Below are 23,051 nucleotides of genomic sequence, written 5' to 3'. Positions count from 1 at the left end.
TCAAAATTGGGCAAGGGATCGCTGTACAGAAGATTCGTGACGCATGGGAAGCCTCAATACACGTCAGCACTTTACAACTGCAACTTTTGGTAACAGCTATCAACAACGAATCATAAGGCCCCAACAGCAAATAACCTGCGGCTAAAAATTCATGTACCTAAAGTAGTGCAGTCATCAAGTCAAGTTCGGAATATTCCGGTGGCTATCAGCAAATTCACGGACTAAACGCTTCAAAACTCTTCCACCTTTCCCTTGCATGTGCCCATAATTGTTATTCCCTCCATCGCCACTTCTGCTCTGGATATAATCTGAGGCTGCACCGGCAAGGGCCTTTGACCAAACTGGCACTAAAGTTTCAAGTTCCCCTTGCTTCAGGTAATCAGCAGGAAGAGCCTGGACCTGGTATAGCTAAAAGATTAGACAATCTATCTGCATCTGAACAATTATATTAAAATAAACAGGCATGGATGCAAAACTATCTGCAATAAAATTGCTGGGCAGGGATTAATGATGTGCCATCATTGTCATTAGTTTAGAGACTTTAGACTGCCAGATATAAAGATGGATAAAATTCTGATACATATAGATGAGTTTTATGCTAGAGATGTTTGTGAAATTCGTTTGTATGCGTGCGCACACTGTAAGTTGTATTAGAAACAGATCTAGTCATCCAACTAATGATCAAATAAACACACAGTTGAAGGGGCCCTAAGATGCAGAAAGTTTAACCATCCATGGAGAGAGAGAGAGACCGCTGACTGTAACCATCCATGCAAAGATTCCCAACAAAGAATAGCCTTGCCTGTTGTGCGCTCACTTAAACTGCATATTGCTGCCAATTGTTGCAAAATAGTGGCACATTTGTGAACCTACCAAGACATAATGTAAAATAATATCTTTAGGATGTAAAGTTTGATAATGGATGTAAAGCCATGGCATAGTAGTAGCTAAAAGAAGAAATTAAAAATCAAAATGTGACCATATATTTTTTTAGGATCATTGATTGAAATCACCGATTTAGTTTCTACACATATTTGAGGCATATCTAAGTGGAAGGGCACATTTATATATATAAACAAATGTGTGTGTATATAATATATATAATTATATATAGATACACACTCTAAACTTCTACATATTGGATTGAAGATGTTGTTTATTTACCCTTGACATTGCTGAAACACCAAGTAAAGCATAAACCAGATTGGATACGAGTCCCTCGCCACTATGGGATATCACTTGAATGACCATTGCACTGAATGACCGTTCAGGAATACAAGACATGGAATCCAACAAAGACACCAGGCTCACCTCCAAGAAACCTGAAAAAAAAATTAAAGAACAAGAAACCCATACAAGATCTTCAACAAACCTTATCCTACTTCAAACTTGCATGCGCACAGATTTTTGAGGAGCAACAAGAGAAATGGAACGAGTAGCACATTATTACTTGTGTCAAAACTAATATGCATATCCGACTTTAATAAGAATCACATGCATATGTAAAGCAATCAGAAGCTTAAAATATACAAATGCACCCGTACATAAAACCAGTATAACCACAGCCATTAGGGTCCGACATTTTGATGAGACAAAGTTCTTTGGCTTAGAACATAATTTGATACAAATTTATATTTATGATTTATGCCCACAAAGCATCTCTGTGAACACAAATCACAAAATAATTTCTGTTGCATGTCAGTACAGGTAAAACAAAGTAGCAACTTACAAGATAAGTATGACATGGACGCGAGTGCTGCTCCACGGTGCATAGCTGTGCAGCATATAGCTGCCTTCTGAAAAGAAATTTCAAGAAGGGTACCAGATGCAGCCACAACTTCCTGATATGTCACAAAATGAAAATCATTATTTAGAATTCTTGAATTGAATAGATAAATATCTGTTATGATCACTTACATTACAGATGACAAGAAATATAACAAAAGGAAAGGCTATAAAACCTTACGAGTTCCGCGAACATATGTGGATGCAAAGTTTGTATACGCCTCTACTAGATCAGGCTCTTGGTCACATATATATGAAGAATTAAGAGCCATTACCGATGCGGCATGTGTAAATCTCTCCAAAGTAGTAACAAATAAAGATCCATACTCTTCTTTGTGACCAAATTCTTCAATCACAACAGATGCTGAAAGGCAATATTCCAATATATAGATGAAACAGTATTCGAATGCTTGCTGCAAGGCAGCAAAAAGTAAAATAAAAGAAGATAAGACCAATTACCATATACTAAGTCACCAACCCAGTCCCTCAAACATACAAAGTAAAACGATGTTACAAATCAATCAGGAGCAATCTGGTGACACCCCACATTTTTGCTTCTATGACGAGCAATGTAAATCATTCAGAATGGTTGTCTACCAGACAAGTCACAGTATCTAAGATCAAACAACAGAGAATCCCTGCATGGCTTTTGATCATAGCCTATGTAGCTTGGCAGGCAATGCATGCCATATTTAAGAAAATGAGGGATCCCAGGAGTCCATGTCAGTGGATAACAGCTGGAATGACGAACTTTGGTAACAAGGTTCTAGTGATGCAACTGAAGCCAAACATTCTTATGCAAATGAAATCCAAGTTGAAATGTGACATAGTGAATAATGTGGCTTAGGCTTCTGTATAGATTTTTACTTTTTGGGATTGAACGGTGTAATCTTCAAGGTGTGAAGAGATTTCTTTTTTAAGCACCAAACAAAAATAAGCTTCACTAAAAAATATGTAATGATTAAGCCAACATCGGGCCTACAAATAAGAAGTCATCATGCTGAATCCTCCACTATTTGATTCGTCTTTTAGTAAAGTTATTCTATATCAGACGGAAGTATGGAAAACTAATAACATGTAATCCTGCATTATATGAGAACCTACCAGTTCTTATGTAGCATTCATGACTTTGAAAGGACACGTAATTTGTTGATAGGTAATCTAGTACTTTAGGCAGTAGTCTTGAGAAGTGTTCGCCTGTGGAGTAGAGCACATTAAGTTATTCAGAAAAATAAAATCCACAGGCTTGTACATGACACACCTCAGAGATATTGTACACCAATACCTGATGACTGAATTGCTTGGGTAAGTGCTCGGCAAGCTGCGGTTGACAGAGTACCATTCTCCATGTGCTCAGACCTAAAAAGTTTCTCTAGCAGTGGCCAAAACGCTTGCAATAGCGCAAGCATACAACCATCTCCAGAAGATACACTCTGCACCGATGTTGCAAGATGGCTGAATACAGTTCCCATCCTTGTATTAAATAGAACATAAAAATGAGTTAAAAGCTGATGTAGAACGTAATATGTAGATCTGGAAAAAGATATCACTAAGTCCCCAGCCAACATCACAAATTTCAGCAACTGAAATGAAAATTGAAAATAACCATAGATTTGTTCTGGAAATACCTGTAAAGCCCTCTTGCACCAGAGTTCAAAATTTGTGTATAGGTAGCAGGATTTTGTCTTAGGCAATGGCTACTTTCTTTATCAGCCTAGAGTAACAAATACCCAATATTGTGCATCAGAAACTTAATTTTAGTTCCTTTAATTCTAATATTCATTTATGTTTCTTTTAGGAGAAACAAGAGTTTATTATAATAAAACAAAAAGTACAAATAGTATATAAACAATCCACAAGCGTAGCAATAAGAGACGACTCATATAACATAGGCAAACATTATTAGCAGCGAGCACGTCCAATATACCAGAAAACAGAGTCACTCAACTAACAGGGAAAAAACGCACTCAACCTGATAGTCCAACCTTATAATCCTCATATGATCCATCCATATATTCTTTAGACCCCCTGTCAACAACCAGCAACCACAAAACAATCTTATCTTTCTTCCCTTCCCCCAAAGGTTTAAAGTGAATAAGTGGAAGCTCAAAACACCTTTGGAACAACACAACAAAGGAAACTCTTGAAGTAATCAAGCGAGCCCCATCCAACTTCTCTAACGTAACAACCGGCTCAGCAATATAAATAAAAATCCCAGTTATGGACCAAAAAGCATCCCTAAAGCATCAGACAACAAGTACAGTCAAGGATACATCACATTAAATGGATGGGTTCTCTAACAAGCAGGATCTTAAGCTCTTCCCATTGCCCACTACAACATCACAGGGCTAAAGTAAAGATTAAGAACTAATAGCCATTATTCCATGGAGTACGGCTTCAATATCTCAAAGAAAAATTTGCATCCCATCAATTTGCAACTTAGCTACATTTGCTACTAACCACAGCATGTCACACATGACTGGTTTCGTCAGAAATGTTGTTGATCAGCCAATATGTGATGTCCAAAACCCAAATGAGCACAGCACACCAAGAGAAGAAACCAGTGAGATACGAACGCAAGAAGAAAAAACAACTTTAAGCTACTTCAGCAAAACATTTGGTTACGTCCACCGGGAAGAAACAAAAAATCTTCCACTATACTTATAACATGGGTACACAATCATTTCTAGCCTCTAATAGGGTTGTTGACCAACCAGAAATAACTTTTGAAAAAAAAATATTAATAGAAAAAAAAAACAAGACTCTTCTCTTCCTATCTCTCTCTTCTTTTCCCTAGCACTCTAACTCTGAGAATAGAATAGACTTAATTCTCGGTCTCTTTGATGCAAAACCAAGAAGATATCCTATCCACATCAAAACTTCAAGGTCATGCGCAGATGACAGACAAAAAGACTAGCAAAAAAAATTACTTATGAAAAGTACTTACAAGTTTCCCAATAGCTTCGAAGCTAGAAGAAAGCAATCTAGCCAATAAGTTGCTCTTTAATTCTTTGTTATTAATAGAACCAAGGATCAGACAAACTGCACTAACAACTTCTTCCTCATCTTCCAAAGGTAAATGACTCTTCTCCAGACCCTACAAGATTTAAAAAAAAAAAACACTACTTATAAGGCAACGGCCATGAAAATTAATTCAAATAAACAGGTATACATGGGCGTACAGAACTTGTCAAAACTTGCAAGCCTAAAACAGGAATTGTAAAACATTTTGATAACACATGGAAATTGAGCAATGAAATGGTTAACCATCATTGTTTGTTAGAAGTAGGAGGAAAATCAATTACTGGGTGGTTTTCATATTGTGACTTTAATAGTAATACAACTGTTGGCATAACTAAAATGAGTATCCATATCATTTATGTTAATCAAAGAATTACTGTCAGTCACCATGTAAGGTAAGTAATCCACGCAAATGATAAAGTGAACTATAGTCAGAAAAGTTCACCTCTCCTATCCACATCAAAATCTCCAGATTTGAAGGTTCATACATCACTGCAGAAGCATCTTCACAAACTTTACGCAATGCAGATGCACAAGCACTCGAGGACAGTGGTTCTGATATTCCAGCAGCAAGAAATAACCTAAGAAATAAATGTTCCAATGATTATCAAGAAAAGAATAGAAAAAAATTTGTCCTAGAGTCGGTGCATTAATATAAAAGCTCGGATGTACAAGAAGACAGTACAGTAATGATCTAGCATTTGTTTGAAAAGCAGAGATACACTTAGAATAGGAGCCAACAACGTCTGCAAGAGATCTATGCACCTGAGACAAAGAAAAGGTACCTTGGATATATGATCAAAATAAGCAAACAATCTTCTGTGAGCTAAACTACAGAAAGTAGAAAACCAAATGTACTCTGCAATTGAGGTGACAGGAAATGTTTAACATACAATGCACATGATGCCCCTCAGTTCATCCAAAGGCCTGGTAGACAAAACTGTCACCAACTGCATGATGACCGAGAAATCAAAGATTTGGCCTTCTTGTAGGACTACCTCAGCGACCTGGAATGTGATACTTGTACATTAGAAAGATCACATTTATCATAATAAAGTGATTCCTTTCTATGTGCCTGCCAAAGTCTACTACGCCTAAACAGTCCACAAAAAAAAACTAAAATTCTCTACCTAAGCAATGTAAAAGAACTTAAAGAATGAATTGCAAGCAAGAAGACTACCACTTAATAATCATTCACAATTCCTAGCTGTTAAATTAGTCCAGTAGTTACGAGTACGATGCAAGTTTTAAAACTTGCAATAATCATTTGACAGATATTCTTACACACAAAATAAATTTATGAATGAACACGGAGGACAATGACTGAAATCTAAATTAATCATCCTTTTAAACATTACAACAAAATTTAAAGGCAACATGAGATTCCACACATGACAAACAGTGAAGTGCAGGAACAGTAGGTTGTACTTACCACATTAAGAGCAAACAACTTGGTTTCCACAACCGTCCACGCTATAGGTGCATTTGCAGGGGACCAACCACCAAAGAAAAGCTAGAGTAGACAAGTTCAAAAGTTAGAATAAATAAACATTAAAGCAAACAAACCCCAAAGAGTGAGACACCAAGAACGAAATGCATTAAAATGAGAGAAATTGCCGCGTCTTGTTGATGTCCACATTTTATCTGATGTCAATAACAACAATAGTTTGCACCAATGACCAAAGCACAAGAAGTGCATGCATTGCGAGAGAATACAGCTATTTAGAAACCCGAGTTTTTTTTTTTAGAGATTTCAAATTCAAGCAAGCACCTTCTGTACAAATATGGTAGATCTTAAAAGCTGGCATATATCCACCAACAGTTCAACAAGATTCATTCTAAAATAGGCAAGGCCATCAGGCAGCTCCGGTGTTCCTTGGTCATCATTGAACATAGAATCATCTATCTGCCAAAGACAAAATTTCTCTTTGTACATCAAGTCATCAACTATCATTATAAATTGACGAAAAAGGATCACATTGGTTAACAGATAAACACATGGCGATAAAACACAAGTACCACTTGTCTGTTTCAATTGCCCTTTTTAGTGTGTCACAAAGTTGGGAACTACTATATGTGTTGATTACTTTAAGCTACAACTTGATTAAGCACATAAAGCTGTGGTAGAAATTGTGATTTCTATATAAAAAGCAGCCTCAAAAGATAGAATTATATAAACTAGATATCAAAGGCCCACTATTACAGTACCTGTGTAACCCTTTTTATTTTGTCACAGACTGACAACTACGATCCGTGTTAAGTACTTTGAGACAGAACTTGATTAGGCAAATAAAGGGGTGGAAAACATATTGCATTATACACAGAAAGTTGCCTCAAAAAATATAAATACTGCAATCAGCTACATGAGAATCTTCATGTCAATTAAAGTGAATAGCAATACAGACAAGCAGAGAAGAAACCTGGGCACGTAACAAAAGTGCATCAAGTAGTGCTGAAAACACAGGGAAAAACATTTCTTCCACTTGCTTTCTCTGATTTGCATTGTTCTCATCAAAGCCAAGAATATAGCTTGCCAACCCACACCTGGATATATGAAAACCCTTCCGTTTATCATCATTGGAAATTGATAAACTTATAAACCAACAAGATTTTTCATCTAACAAGAAGGTCAATGCAAGCCCAGAAAAGTATTTTGGCCATTCTCACATAGGCACATGGGGAATCAAAATCAATTAGGGTAAAGACTAAAGAGCAAATGAAAAAAAATGCAGCAACATTGTCCACTGGATAAAATTGCACCAAATATGACTTTCTGGACATCAAAGTATACATGCATAATTGGGGATTTTAGCCTAAAGATGGAATGTTAACAAAATCAAGAAAGTCAGCAATTCCCTGATATTGTGGGTCATTTTCCAGTCATTCTAACCACTTACACGCTGAAATGCTGAATCATGTATATATGAGATAGGTAATGTTTTTTCTCAGTAGATATAACACTTAATGGAAAATTTGCAGGAAGATACTATCGTTAAAAAACAGTAATTAAATCAAAAGTTCTTTTTTAAGAAACAAACTCGAACAATTTACAAAAATACAAAAACAAAGTGGACAAAAATTCCACAAAGGGGAGAGCTACCACACAAGAACCCAATCAACCAACACCAACAACAGAAGAAGGCAAAACACGGGGACCCCAAGAGTTTGCAACTGATTTACTGGAAGTGAATAATGCTGGTCACGAAGATTTCCAAAGCTATTCAATTATCTTCGAGCACAGATGCATCAAAATCAATCACTATTTACACCGTCAACTTTCTTTTAACCATCTCTTTTTTTTTTCTTTTTTCTTTTCTTGGTATTATGCGAACACACGGCCCAAACTAACCATTCAAGCTCTGCCTATAAAAGAGTACATGCAAACTTGAAACTAGATGGAATCTACTTTCAAGTTGGGAGTTTCAGGAAAGGCACATAAATATTTACTGACCATACTAATAAATGCTCCTAAAATACCAGAATGCAGTAGTGTCAGGATCACTTCACTGAAGTCCACATTCACTTTTGAACAAAAAAAGAGTCAGAAGTATGCTTGTTAGTGGAAATAACTGCTATTAGTTCTGCGGTACCAAATTGAATTTAGACAAACAACAATATATATCTTGATCAATAAAGTTAATTAAGTACCAAAATTGCAAAGTTGAGTCTGCTATCTCCCAGTCCTCACTTGGAAATGTCACACAGCTGCAAGTATATAAAGAGGTTAAAATAAATCTGTCACATAATTTACCCAAACATCAAACAGAAAAATCTCAGGCCAAATACGTGAATCTCCAAGTATGGCTAAGATGAACATTGTATATTAAAGATGACCTATGACAACCAGACTCATAAATTTCCAGAATCTGAAGTACTCAGTGTTTACTTTAAGTTCAGAGTTTAGTCCCAGCAGATTCAAATTTGGCAATTTAAACCCTGTAATTTCATTATATTAAAGATCAGAAATACGATAAAAGTGCAGATTGGGGCAGCGGTCATAAGAAAAGCATGGTTACTAGCGACTAGTCGACTACAGATCACACATTTTGTATCCTTGGCCTAAACAACAAGACAAATACACTAATGAAGGAAGAAGAGAAATGAAAAAAGGAGGGGATTGGACAAAGTAAGCTTCTCAACTAAATCTCTAGCGAAACATGACAAACAGTTCCTCATGTCAGGAATTTAAAAAGTTTAGACATAACCTTAAAAGTGCATCCGTCAGTGCAAGGGCTTCAACACTTGCTTCTACTATCAAAGATGGGGCCTAGAGTACATTAAACAGATGAAAATTATTTTATGAGCACAAAATGGTTAAAGATCATCAGCATCTGGTGAAACACATAAGAATGTATCGCATTGGCAATATCCTATCATCCAAAATTTGTTTGAGTGCATGAGCTAACTTGCACTGTCAAAATTAACACTTACAGCCTGCCCAATCTCTGACAATAAGCATGCAAGACCACCTACTATTTTCTCGTCCCCATTATTGAGAGCCGGTAGAAGAAGAATTTCTTTGATGAAATGCACCCTACATAACAAAACCTGGGGTAGCCCCTAAAAGAGAAAGCATAACTGTTGATACAATCTTCAGTAAGCCATTAATAATACAAAAAATTCAATATACAGTATATTTGAATATTGACAGAGTACTTGGTCTTGGTTTTAGTGCCACCAAGATAAGTCTGCTTCGCAACCTTATTTTTTATTTTTATCAAAAAGTTGATGGCTCAGCTTAATGTTAAAAGAGGTACTGTATTCGTTACATTTTTTTTTACAGTATTAGGGTACTCAAAGGCTTCCTAGGCCCAGAAGTTAATCCCTTGCCGCTTGTGAAATGCTCCAACTAGGCATTGCAGCACAGTGCCACACCACTTTGCTGTATCTGCTAGATATAGATCTCAAGGATATGAAGAGATGTAGAAATGGCATACCTCATGTCGACTGACGAGCTCAACAAGAACTTCAATTGCTAGATCAAATGAAGATGCCACCTATCACCACCAACACATTAATAGATTAGTCCACAACTCGAAAATATTAGTTTGTAAAAGTTATTAAAGTTAATGGATATTACCTGCAAAGAACTAAACACAAAGTTAAGAAGTGGATGTGCTGGTAGTGATCCCTGGGGAATCTCCGAGAAGCACCCAGCTCGGACCTATACAGAAGTTCTACATTGTAATAATAACCAGAAAAGTTTAACTTTACCATAATGTGGAACTACAAGAGACCAATTTGGTGAGAATTGAGTGACATTTTTGTTATGTGATAATAGTATCAAACATACATAAATTATCTACAAAACTATTCATGAAATTAATCAGATATTGACATACCCAACTCAGTAAGCAACGCAGAATTTTTCTGTTGCTTTCATGTTGTTGTATACTACTATCAAACCTTTTCTCAGATTGTTGCAATAGGAACTCAAGAACCGTACTGGTATGCGAGAGAAGCTGTATACGAGAGAAGTGAGACAATATAAACAGACATACAATGAGAGGGAGAGTAAAGGTGAGAAGGTGTAAGTTATGAAAAATGGAGTTGCATTTAAGAAGCAAGAAAGTTTCTAGACCTCTTGACCATAGTGGCTTCTGTCAGCTGAACTTATTTTAGAGTCAGTATTTTGCGAATCTAAGACTTCTTCCGGTAGAACAGTAAGCATCTCCATAACAGCAACATTTCCATCAACCTGGGTCTGCAGATTTTGGAGGCTATAAAAGAGTTGCTCGACAGGTTTTCCATGCTCCACAGTGCGCAGTAAGAGTGCAGAGAGTGCGAGGCAGATTTGGGTTAAAAGCTATCACAGGAACAGAATAATAATCAGAAGAAAGTATGTTACATGTCTGTGTACAATATTAATTGTACTTCTGTTCCAGTTATCAAAAACAAAGCCTGCTAAAGGGACAATTTAAGGTCATAAGTTTGTCAATGGTACCAGACATACTCAATTGGCCGTAATATATCTTTATATAGTAATATACAGATGGTATCAAATAATTGATTAAGTTGAAGTACCTGGTGAGGGCCTGTACTAAATCTTTTGGCAGCTAGAAGAAGGGCGTTCAGCAAAGCATCTTTAGCTCCTGACGGCAGGAAAGTGCCCTCATTTTGGATCTGTAAACATGACACATTTCATGAATCATGAGCAATATGGTCTTGTGTGGCAGAACATATTGGAAAAGTAACAACACTTATCCAAAGAATACAAAATTCTCAAACAAGGCACATAGCACAAGTTTCAGGTACACTACATTGATTTGACCCTGATTTCCTAAGCTGGATGAGAAAGAGGCTGATAGAGCCTAAATTTTGACAAGTTTAGTAGCAGACAGTGATTATTAATTTTTCATTTGGTACTGCTCACTCTATTTAAACATGAAAAACCATAGTATCTGACTTCCAGCAAACTGATGCTAAATTATCTTTCACTGGACCAATAAGTAAGCTTAATTGTAACTTAAATCAATTTTGACAAGTAAAATTACACAGTAAAAAGAAGAACCCCAATAATTAACAAGGAAGTAAGAATACCTTTCGTTTAAGAATCTGGGCAGCGAAGAACTCGACCTCGTAATTGGAGCAGAAAGAATGGTGAAAATCGGAGGTGAGGATGGAGGTGGCGACGGCCCAAGCGGCGTCAGTGTGCTGAAACTGAACTAGCCACTGATTAGCTGCCACGCGGTTGCACGACTCTGTATCGTGATTCAGGACCTGAACTGCCTGCGCCACCTTCATTTGCAAATCCATTTTCCCTCCTCTTTTAATCTTAACCTAAATTACTTACTAATAATTCTACGCAACCGACGCATGTAACAGAATCATCAAAAAGCTGCGAATCACCAGAGACCGACGCCTGTAACTCATTCTGGGAAGCATTCTCTGCTTTTTTTTTTATCTGACGGCTGTTAGCATTCGCCCCAACCTTAAGAGCCCATCCTCCCGCCCCGAACCATTGGCCCAGGTGGCCAAGTCCAGAACATTTTTTATTTTCTTAAGAAAATTATATTTTCACACATATCTCTTTGTTGTTGTGGCTTAAACCTAGAAATTCTTAATTTGCGACTATTGTTATTCCACTATCTATTTTATTCACCTCATTTACTCATTTCACCTCATATTTTAAATTCAATATTAAATCTACTTATTTCACCCACATTTGTTTTCTAAAACTGTCCTTAGATAATATATGAAATTGAAAAAGATTATTTTTAGAGACAATTTTTCAATTAATTTACACCAATAAATAATGAATGATACAATTTTTTAAAAGATGTTCATTAATAAAAGTTCAAGATGACCAATACATACACATCTGCTATCACTTATTTCATAATAGACAAGCATTCAGAATGCCCATATAGAGCAAACGACGGTACATAAGAGAAACCATCTACTTGTGATTTTCCCCCATTCACAAACAGGCATGAGCCTGCATCATTAAGATGCTGAAATCCTATTACAGGATATAAGAACGAAAAAGTAAAAAAAAACATATAGGGTTAGACGGCCCTGACATTCAATCATGACAAGCCCCATGACAAGCCAAGAAAAACGACAAGGCCCAATGCAAGAGAGAGCCCACAATTAAAACCGGCCAAACCAAACCAGTAGCCCCAAGGAGTAGCAACACGCCGCCCTGCAAAAACACCACCAACCGCCATCCCATCACCCCCACGCCCGCCTCAAAGAGGAGTCCTTTACCAAAATAGGGGACCAAAGGTTGACCCACGTACTCGCCAAGGAACACCAAGATCTTATTCATATGTTTCTTCCTTAATTATATATATTTTATTTTTTTATATAAAAAATTAAGTGTTTATCTAATATAAATGCCAAAAAATTCGTAGATTAACAACTTTGAGCAATGAAGAAAATATTAATTTTGGTGTTAAAATTTTTATTTGTGATATTCACCAAGTATTATAAAAGATGTTATTAAGTGAACATTAATGATTTCTTATTTGAATAACAAATTACATATGAATATCGAATATAAAAAAATAAAAACTTTCAATCAATAAGAGATAATTTTTTTAGATCAGGTGGAAAATATTACTATTTCATGATGAATTAAGTATTTTTTGTATACATATAATTAATTGATTATGTATTTTAAAAAATTGGTGCTTACTAGTCATTTTACACTTGGGTAATATAGTCTTTCAATAATTGAAATCTTATAGGGTGAACAAAAGAGTTGGTGGGGTGGCAATAGTCACACACAATTCTTATATGCACGGCGACTTATCGGGACTCTTAAAGCTTCCTTTGTTTTGCAAGTAAAGTATAAGGGAAAAAAAAAGTTATTTTCTTCTCAGAAAAAAATATTCTTTCTTGCATTTAGGGATAAATTTTATATAAACTCTTTCAATCTCTAAATACACACCCCTTATATTTTTTGGTCAACAAGGTTTCATCTATACCCCACTTCACACTAAATAATTAATTAATTAATTCACAAATATATTATTATAAAATGTTTATAAATCAAAACTTTAAAATATTTTCTTATAGGTTAAATTATATTCTTGTCGTCTTCGTGCAATCGATGATTCTTCAAAATCAACTTGGTTCGTATGAAAAACTAGCAAACAACTAAATACCAAGACACACATGGAAAGAGACTATAAAATAATTTTACCTTGTACACATGACTATCATCAAGATATTGGCATTTTGTTAAAATATTAGATTCAGGAACTTATTCCAATTAACAAAGGTAAGAAAACTTTGTTATTCAATGTGTTAGTGATATGTCACACCTCATTGATGTGAAAAGGAAGGAAAATATTAGTACCTACCTTAGTACATGTCTCTAAATTGATTAGAAGTTAATTGTACAATCAAATTTTAATTGACAATAAAGGTATGTATTGATTAGAAATTTAAAGGGTTTTAAAAAAAAAATTCTTTCATTTACTTATTTATTGATAAAGGGTAAAAATGGAAGTTTGATGAAAAAATCAAACAAAAAATGAAAAGGGTGTGTATCAAGTAATTGAAGAAGTGTATTTAAAATTTATCGCATTTGGGCGCAGTCAATATGAAATAATTTTGTAATAATAAGAAGCAATATGAAATAGTTTTAGGGAAAATGTCCAAATCATACTAATTTGAGGCATTTTTTGCCCAAATCAAGTACCTCTAGAGATTATTTCCCTAGTCAACACACGGTTGTTATAGTATTTCCCGTTTCAACAACTATTCCCCTTTTTTAGCTGTTTTATTCTGTTTTTACCCTTCGCTACTTTTTAATTGTATTTTGAATTAGTTGCGAGGAGAGAGAAATATAAAGCAACGACACTTTTTAAATCGCAGAGAGAGAGCTTTGTCGTGATCTACATCAGAGTTCAAATCAGAAGTTTCAAATGCAGCTTCGCCGTGATTTGAAATAAGTTTTCTACAATTCTTTGCTTTGATTAGAGATTTATGATCGTCTTCAGGTTTGATTTTCCGATATCTTTGCTTTGATCGCCGTGATTTCTGTTCGTTTTCAGATTTTCAGTTTTCATAGTTCATCTTTGTGTTTTTGAAATTCGATTCATTTTGAAGTAGTTAACATTTTATCATAATTTGTTTCTTAATCTTTTAGTTTTGGTTGTATATGTGTATTTTGTATATAAATCATGAAGATGTTTTGCTTTAAATCACTTAAATCAACTGTTTTATGTTTTACTAGTGTTAGTAATGTTTTTATGTTTGACTATGTTGTATGTTGGATCATAATTCTCATATATTTTAATGCCCTAAAACATGAAATTTACTTATTCTATGTGCTTAATTTAATTCAGACTAATTAATTACCATGTTTTGTAGAATATCTTGACAATAAGAGAAAAATGTGAAATTTCGGCAATTTTCCAGCACCATCACTTTTAGCGGCACTATTATGGTGGAGCACCACCACTTTGGTGGTGCCATGCACTGCCTTCAGTTGTTATTGGACATTTGTTTGTAGGATTTGTACAACCTTCTTGTTATAATTTGTATATTACTTATGTTTCTTTGATGTTTCAGTAGTTGTGTTGTGTTTTACATGGTGTCAGAAATTATAATTTTGTGTTTTTTAGATGTGTTACTAAGTGTTAGTAATTATGATTTTTGTGTTGTTTTTGTGTGCAAGATCATGGTTGATTCCCTACTTGCTCAGTTTATCTTTTATGGACAAGGTTTTAATACTCCACTAGATGATTACACAACTTATTTTTATTTGTGTGGAGTTATTCGTTGTCGATTCAAGATGTCTTCTCATGATGTTTTCAAGCTCCAGCCCAGTACTCATTTTCTTCTTGTCCTGTGGTCTATTTGGACAGTGAGGAGGATTTGAAGATGTTGTTGTATTGTGCTAAAGTTATATAAGATAGATCATGTTGACATAGTTGTGGTAAGTGATGTTGGATGTGGTAGCCGAACAATTAGTGATTGTTAATGTTTTTGGAATTAGTGATGTTTTTGATGAGAATGATTATTTGGGTGATGCCTTTAGAGACAGGCCTCACAAGTCATACCTTTTGGATGAGTGGAGTTCATTCATCAAAGGTGTTGGGTAAAAGGTTCCTAGTATTGCTGATTTTTGCGACAAGTTAAGGAAATATACTGTTCAAACCGATTTTTGCTATTTTTGGCGAGGAATGATTCGCTCTATGTGCATGCGGTTCGTGAAAATTACCAGATTAAGGGGTGTGAGTGATTTGTGAAAGGTTCAGTGGCTGCTCTTAATTAGTGCTTTTATGTGACTGAATTACATGATGTACACAAATGTAAAAGAGTTCTTAGAACTCAGAAACACAAGAAGTTGGGGTTTAAAATCGTTAGCACTTGTATTGGGAACCGACATTAGCTACAACCTTGGTATGAAGCTGTCTGAAATAATGAACAAGTTCAAGTTAGCATATGGTTTTGACATCACGTACAAGGTTGCATTAACTGTGAAGATGAAGGCTATAGAGAAGCTTTATGGTTCATATGCCGATTCTTTCAGCAAGTTGAGTTGGTACAAAGATGTTATTTTGGGGACTAATCCAGAGTCTTCTTTCCTTCTAGAAGTTGATGAGTCCACTAATAAGTTCTAGAGGGTTTTTGTAGCTTATGCGAGATAGATTAAGAGATTTAAGTCATGCCTCACTATTTTGTATGTTGATGGTGCATTTGTAAAAAGCACATACAAGGGCCATATTCTATCAACCACCGGAAGAAATGGGAATAAAGGTACGACTATTGTTATCATTTACTGCCTACCAGTAAATTCCTTAATAAGTCCCAGCAATTGCCTTATTGACTTAAAGTAAATGATATGTTTGTTCTTTTCATTTTAGGTTTCTTCCCGCTGACCTTATGTATCTGTGACTCAGAGACATAATCCAACTGCTTGTTCTTCCTCAATCAACTGAAGAGTTTGCTTGATGCTTAGGTAAGAGTTATCACTTTCATTAGTGATCAAGCTAATGGTCAATTGAGTGCTTTTGATATTGTTTTTCCTAGAAACCCTCATCTCTATTGTTATCATCATCTAACTCATAGTCTGAAGAAGCGATATACTGGCAAAGGTCACACTGTTATTCTTGATGAAGTTTTGAGAAAGTTCAAGAAAGTAGCTTACTCATCTACTAAAAGGCAATACTTTCACAATTTGCCGGAGTTGCATGAAGAGGGTGGTGCAAACATTATTGATGATTTTATCAAAGAAATCCCTTTAGAACATTGGTGTCGAGTTTTTTTTTGAAGGACTGTTGTTATAGAATAATGGCTAATGAGATTGCTAGATCCTTCAGCAATTTGATTAATGTTGAGTGCGCAATGCCACCTTATTCTATGTTGGATCAGACTTGTTTGAGAGAGACTACCAACAAAACACCCTCAGTCCCTCGCAGCTTCCTAATTGCTAGTAAACATCTTAATGTAACGGTGGTGCCTATATTCTCCACCTCAATACTTATTTCCCAACTCTTTCTCTTTTTATCTCATGTAAAACTCCAACAATTGTAATAACTAGTCACTACTTGTCTGCAGTAGCATATATAGGCACCAAATTATAGTTCATATTCTCCACGTATTATTTTATATACAGTTATCTTTCAACTGGCCCATCTTTTTGCTTTTTACTATTTACTGCCGCGGTTTGATTATGCCACCTAGACAACCACCCAAGCTCGGTTTTGTCCCTCCGATATTTTCCATTTTGGTCAAAACGACGAGCTGGATGGTTAGCTGAGCATGCAGTAAACAATAATGGTGTACGGTCGCATATATAGTTATATATATAAGATTTTTTTTTTGTCTGTATATATATACGGACAGAGACAGACGCAAACATTAAAGGCGAGAGTTTCCTCTTTCTCTTTTACCATGGATTTACGATCATCTTCTTCAAAACTAGTTGATAATCACTTTGATTCATCAAATTTTCGATCTCATATTTAGATCTCTATCATTTAGTTTGTAGATATATATATGAGTATATTATCTCTGCAAAATTTCATTAAAATTAATAATTATTAAGATATTCATAAAAATAATTTACTTATTATGAACTTAAACGGTTTATGTCTGACAGTTTTAGTTCGTTAATTAATTTAACATACTTTGATACCTTAATAATCACTAAATTTGCTGAAAATTTAAACATCTAATCTATTTGATCGAAAAATAGGTCTAATTAATAATTAATTACAAAATTTTCAACTAACCCTAAAAAAGATGGTTATAATTGGAAAATCTCCCTGATTTATATTACCTGGCAACAACATCAACAAAAATGGAAAGATATTAGTGGTTAACAGTAAGGCAAAGTATATGTGTGCTTAATAGTACTCCGCATTGTCTAAGCAGATTACTTTGATTCAATTCGTGGATGGCAACATCCCATATATGGAAGCATATAATACGTATTATATATTTATATACCTGATTGGGATATGACTGATCGGAGTTAATTGGTTGCTTTCAGACGCCGAGAGTGAGGGCAGCTCTAACGTCGAGCCGCCATGCAAATCCACCGGCGTCCATCCTCCACAAATCACAAGGCACCAACTGCGAGTAGTAGTTTTTGTCCTTCTTCTGACTCTCCACCACCGTGTATTTCAGCTTCACTTGGCAAGTGAACGCCGAGTTCGTCGTGAGCGGCAGCTCCTCAGTCATTAATAACCACACCGTTACCTCTGGCAGCGGTTGCTGCTGCCTCGTCATCATCACCATCCTTTTAAAAGCTCCGTTCAGCCACTGCACTCTGTTCCAGCCGTCTGATATAAAGCCCGGACAGGGGTCGCTCTCCAATCTCCTCATTTTCTCCTCATCGGCACTTACCCTGGACAAACCAAACTCAAACCCTTGTGACGAAGTCGGAGTCGTCATGCATGATCCTTTCACGCACTCCACTGTCACCCACGACTCCACTCCTCCCATCAGATCCATTACAGTCGACAGATCTGACACGCTCTCAACCTGTTTCCTCCCCATCGCTGCCATCAAATCTCCTGCTCCGCTCAGGCTCAACCAGTGGTTGTTATCTTCAACAACCCTAGCATCAACCTCAAAGCTAGATCCGCCGCCGCGCATGGAGCATTCGTTACCGCTGCTACCACTCTCCATCAGTTGCAGCGTCTCCACGCGCTGTTCACTCATCACTTCGTATTTCCTGCTATGCTCTTCCCTATTCTTCCTGACGTACTTCCTCTTGGTTCTCTCGGGAAGCTTATTCGTAAGTGAGCCTCCGGTGAAGGGTTTCGGCGCAATCGGGCGGTACTTGGACATTATCCGATTCAAAACAGAAGAACCCTCGGCACTACTACTGCCACCACTGTTGCTCTCTCCTCCTTCCATCTCTCCCCTACTCTGTTTCACTCGTGGAATCTCACCACATCTGCAAAAAGCAAGAACAAGACAACAACAACATGTTGGTTTAAACTCTAAACTCTGTGTTCCTTTCCTTCTTCTCTCTTCCCTTCTTCTTTCTAAGTAGAGCCGAGTGCGATTGTGAGCCCTTGTAATTGAGTTCATGGTCCCACCATGCATCCAATGAATTTTCGCTAGCTACGTGTCAGTGGCTCTGGCGAATCAAAAGCTTAACGTGGTACTGCTTGGGCTTTGTTGGTTTGATACGACGTCGTCCGGAAATCGCTATACCCTCTCCAACGTACACGTTACGGTGATCGCGTGGTGGACACTGCCTTCAGGAAATAGGTCGACGGAGGCGCGTTCTTGAGGTGTGCGAGTGGGAGGTGTTGTTGTTGTGGCCTTGTGGGTCGTTGGTCCAAAAGAAGATGCAAAGATATTTGACGCCATTCGAGGAGATTTTTACTATTTTTAGGTCTTAATAAATTTCTTGTTTTGGCTATAAATGTTGATATATTTTTCCCATAATGGTAAATTTTCCAATATAGGGGATCTGACTTTATTGGTTGCCTCGCCTGCCGCCATATGTTACTTCTTATAGCCACAAGTCACGAATATAATCCCTTGTCTCTGTGTCACTTGGCCCACTCTTACAATGACCAGCCTGTACACGTTTATCTTGTACTGGTTTATCAATTTAAAATAAATTTAAGGTAGTAGTTTATTATCTCTATATAATTTTATTTTATTTATTATATTTTTATCATATTAATTATTTTTAATTTATCATTAACTAAATTAGAAATTTATTTTCTATGGACTTTATTAGAATTTTAATTTATTAATGAAATTGTTGACACTACATGAGAACCTCTAGTTATAAGTTATAATAGTGGAGATTATGATTTTAATTATCACCTAATTGTGCATTGTTTTTGTCTAATACATTATTAGTCAACTTACATTAATACCCCGATGTCTATACTTTATTATCGTATACCGGTATGGCCGTATGTAGGGTTAGTAGGGAGCTGATATATTGTTGATTGATATGTATTATGATACACCTCTGCTTTCTCTTTACTTCTATCCCTCCAGCCTCTTGATGGGAATGATGGGGCTCAAACATGTATTAAACATTGATGTGTAAGAGGTTTCTTCAACATAATAATGATTTAAAGAGATATGCTCTTATAGATTGATTTGAAAGTAGATGAAAGTAGTAAATTACTAAAATTAGGGAACATTCTATTTTAACTAGGTTTCTTCAACATAATAACGATTTGAGGAAATATGCTCTTAGATCATACAACTGTGAACTGTCATTGCACCTGAGTGTGACTAGAGAATTAAATCAATATATCAACATCTGCACTTCAAGTTGCATAACATGCAATTAATGGTGCACCATTAACAAACCCGAAAACTAGAGTTTACGGTCAGTTACTCAAAACTTGTAAGTTGTATGGCATATCTGTACGAACAATACTTACACACAAATCCATTACGGTAGTATATGTGACACGTTTTTGCTCATGATCAGGCTAACCTACTTCGACGCAAGTGGAGTAAGATAAGAGTTTTATTTTTCTCGATGGCGGAATAGTAAGGCTTTCATGGAACATTTTCAATTACTTTTCAGGACTTGTTGATTGGTTTTTCTCTCGAATGTAGTTTTGTATGTTTTGGATGAGGTAAGGCGTCAACAAATAATCCGAACCACAGATCCCCATTGAGTAAAACAGGACAAAGAGAATTTGGGAATTTCTAAATTGCATTCAACTTCTCCAAGAATGGAGTATATATATATACAGTACATTCTATCTAACTTAGAAACTAATTATAAAATAATATTCCTAATAAAACACAATATATACAATATAAAATATTATACAAATAGACACAAACATTCTCTCTTAAGTTGAAGCATCCATATCACAAATGCTCAATTTATCAAGTGAGTCACAAAAAACCTTATTAGAAATTGTTTTCGTAAGAATGTTTGCCAATTGCTTTTCAGTTGGTACAAACGGGAACACAATAATTCGCCAATCCAACTTCTCCTTGAAATGTCTATCAACTTCCAAATGTTTTGTTATGTCATGTTGAACCGGATTATGAGCAATCAACATCAACTTTATTATCACAAAAAAAGGCATTGCCTTCTTATGTTTGAACCCCAAATCTCTCAATAAGTTTCTTAACCATAACATCTCACAAACTCCATGAGTCATTCCACGATACTCGGCTTAAGCACTAGAGCGGGCTACCACATTTTGCTTCTTACTTTTCCAAGTAACCAAATTACCACCCACAAATGCAAAATAGCCTGAAGTAGACCTACAGTCTGTAACATTACATGCCCAGTCTGCATCTGTATATCTAGAAACATCCAAATGGCAGTTTTTTGAAAAAATCAATCCATTCCCCGGAGCAGACTTTAAATACTTCAAGATACAATATACAACATTCATATGAGCATAACTACGATTATGCATGAACTAACTCATCACACTAACTGCATAGACTAAATCAGGTCTAGTATGAGATAAGTAAATCAATCGGCCAACTAACGTGTGATATCTTCCTTTGTTTGTGGGTACTCGATCTTAATACTTTGCTAACCAATGATTCTGCTCAATAAGAGTATTAATAGGTTTACAGTCAAACATACATGTTTTCTGCCAATAAGTCTAAACCTACTTCCTTTGGCTCAACACAATACAATCTTTCGCACGAGCGACTTCAATTCCCAAGAAGTACTTCAAACTACCTAAGCCCTTTATCTCAAATTCTGAAGACAGTTGTCCTTGTACGCGTAAACTCTCAAATTTTGAAGATACTAGTCACCACCATATCATCAACATAAATAATCAAGGCTGTCACTTTACCACACCGATGTTTGAGAAACAAGGTGTGGTTCGAATTGCTCTGCCGATACCCTATCTTCTTCATGAACTTGGTGAACTGGTCAAACCAAGCTTTGGGAGATTGTTTCAAACCATAGAGTGACTTCTTCAACTTGCACGCCACTTGCTCTCCGGTGGAAGTACCATATTCAGGAGAAAAATCCATATAAACTTCTTCATACAGATCACCATGTATGAATGTATTTTTAACATCAAACTGCTGCAAAGGCCAATCAAGATTAGCAGCTAATGAAAGTAGTACCCGAATCGTGTTAATTTTGGCCACTGGTGCAAATATCTCATCATAATCCACCCCATACTTTTGAGTGTAGCCTTTAGCCACTAACATTGCCTTGTATCTGTCCACCGACCCATCTGAGTTATGTTTTATAGTATACACCCATCTACAACCAACTGTCTTATTTCATTGTGGTAATAATACTAACTCCCACATACAATTTTTCTCAAGAGCATCCATTTCGGCTTTCATTGCTTGCATCCTGCACTTTACTAGGAAGAGGCACAATAGATAATTGATTCACAAATATAATGTATGGTTTTAGATAGCCTATGGGTTGACACATAATTCGCAACATGGTACGTAGCTTTAGCACTTAGAGTAGGTTCATAGTGGTTTGGAGGTTGACCACGAGTTGCACAATTAGGTAACTGTTTGGAAGACACATTACTAGACACAGAAGGACTAGAACATACCTTAGGTGATGCATGAGCCAGAGAGACATGTCAAAAAAAGGGAGAACCATGAGTACTGTTCACATTTGGATTTTCATCAAAAACTCTCTTTTCTGAGCCAAATAACTTGTTGTTCAAAACATTACTGGTGTTGCCCAAAATTTCTTCAACATTCGACGTCGATGCTTCACCCTAAAACTTTCCTCCAGTTGTTTGAATTTTCTCTCCAACCAACCTATCTAGAATAAAATCAAATGAGCGATTGAGAGTCGCATTACCTCAAATCGATGCTCCACTCGACTGACCACGCTGTTGGAAATCAATCTCTGAATCGGACCTGCGTCCATTCGACTAACCGCGCTGCCGGAAATCAATCCGAATCGGACTTGCGCTCTACTCTGTCTTTTGCGTCACCGGTTTGTGTGTGACCGGCTGGTGGGAGAATGGGTTCAGGTGCGGCAGTGTAACTAGAGTTAAGGCCAGCAATGTGGCCAACATCATAGATTATTGACCCCTAGTAACATCTAATAGTATAATGATGTTCAATAAACATGTTAATAGTCCAACTATAATGTATAATTGAGAGGGAAAATTAGAAAATAGTATAATCTCACATCATAAATTAGAAAAATGTCACCCTTTATTTCCGTATTAGAAAAATGTAATCTTATTTTAATTGAAATTAGAAAATAGTCAACAAGGTTTAAACAAAATTAGAAAATAATCATTTCTTTTATATTTTCCGGATTGTTTTGCCCTCTCTTACACTTTTTTCTTTTTCATTTTCCTTTTTCTTTTAATTAT

At 36.1% G+C, this 23,051-nt stretch overlaps 1 protein-coding gene across 4 annotated transcripts in view; it reads right to left on the bottom strand.

Annotated features, from left to right (window-relative positions):
• LOC126797840 (transportin MOS14) overlaps window positions 1-11,684 on the bottom strand; it is an 11,830-nt gene extending 146 nt beyond the window's left edge. Inside the window, exons 1-25 of one of the 4 annotated variants that reach the window (XM_050524570.1) lie at window positions 11,347-11,684; window positions 10,831-10,929; window positions 10,388-10,612; window positions 10,149-10,268; window positions 9,887-9,970; window positions 9,744-9,803; window positions 9,238-9,366; window positions 9,012-9,073; window positions 8,455-8,511; window positions 7,227-7,350; window positions 6,578-6,712; window positions 6,239-6,319; window positions 5,700-5,813; window positions 5,492-5,571; window positions 5,252-5,387; window positions 4,733-4,882; window positions 3,414-3,499; window positions 3,071-3,258; window positions 2,890-2,982; window positions 1,962-2,149; window positions 1,730-1,841; window positions 1,165-1,322; window positions 753-869; window positions 158-399; window positions 1-83 (exon numbers count right to left, since the gene is read on the bottom strand). The exon at window positions 1-83 is cut by the window's left edge and continues 146 nt beyond it. In XM_050524570.1, the coding sequence (XP_050380527.1) occupies window positions 175-399; window positions 753-869; window positions 1,165-1,322; window positions 1,730-1,841; window positions 1,962-2,149; window positions 2,890-2,982; window positions 3,071-3,258; window positions 3,414-3,499; window positions 4,733-4,882; window positions 5,252-5,387; window positions 5,492-5,571; window positions 5,700-5,813; window positions 6,239-6,319; window positions 6,578-6,712; window positions 7,227-7,350; window positions 8,455-8,511; window positions 9,012-9,073; window positions 9,238-9,366; window positions 9,744-9,803; window positions 9,887-9,970; window positions 10,149-10,268; window positions 10,388-10,612; window positions 10,831-10,929; window positions 11,347-11,562 (3,039 nt within the window). In that variant the 5' untranslated portion in view covers window positions 11,563-11,684 and the 3' untranslated portion in view covers window positions 1-83; window positions 158-174. Of the gene's footprint in view, window positions 400-752; window positions 870-1,164; window positions 1,323-1,729; window positions 1,842-1,961; window positions 2,150-2,889; window positions 2,983-3,070; window positions 3,259-3,413; window positions 3,500-4,732; window positions 4,883-5,251; window positions 5,388-5,491; window positions 5,572-5,699; window positions 5,814-6,238; window positions 6,320-6,577; window positions 6,713-7,226; window positions 7,351-8,454; window positions 8,512-9,011; window positions 9,074-9,237; window positions 9,367-9,743; window positions 9,804-9,886; window positions 9,971-10,148; window positions 10,269-10,387; window positions 10,613-10,830; window positions 10,930-11,346 lie in introns of those variants that run through there. The other 3 variants (XM_050524569.1, XM_050524568.1, XR_007672474.1) reach the window with 3 other exon arrangements.
• Window positions 11,685-23,051: the final 11,367 nt, after the last annotated feature.

Source organism: Argentina anserina, chromosome 6 (assembly GCF_933775445.1).
Source record: "Argentina anserina chromosome 6, drPotAnse1.1, whole genome shotgun sequence".
NCBI lineage: Eukaryota > Viridiplantae > Streptophyta > Magnoliopsida > Rosales > Rosaceae > Argentina > Argentina anserina.
The sequence above is the reverse complement of the archived record's forward strand: the minus strand, read 5'-3'. Positions and strand labels throughout refer to the sequence as shown.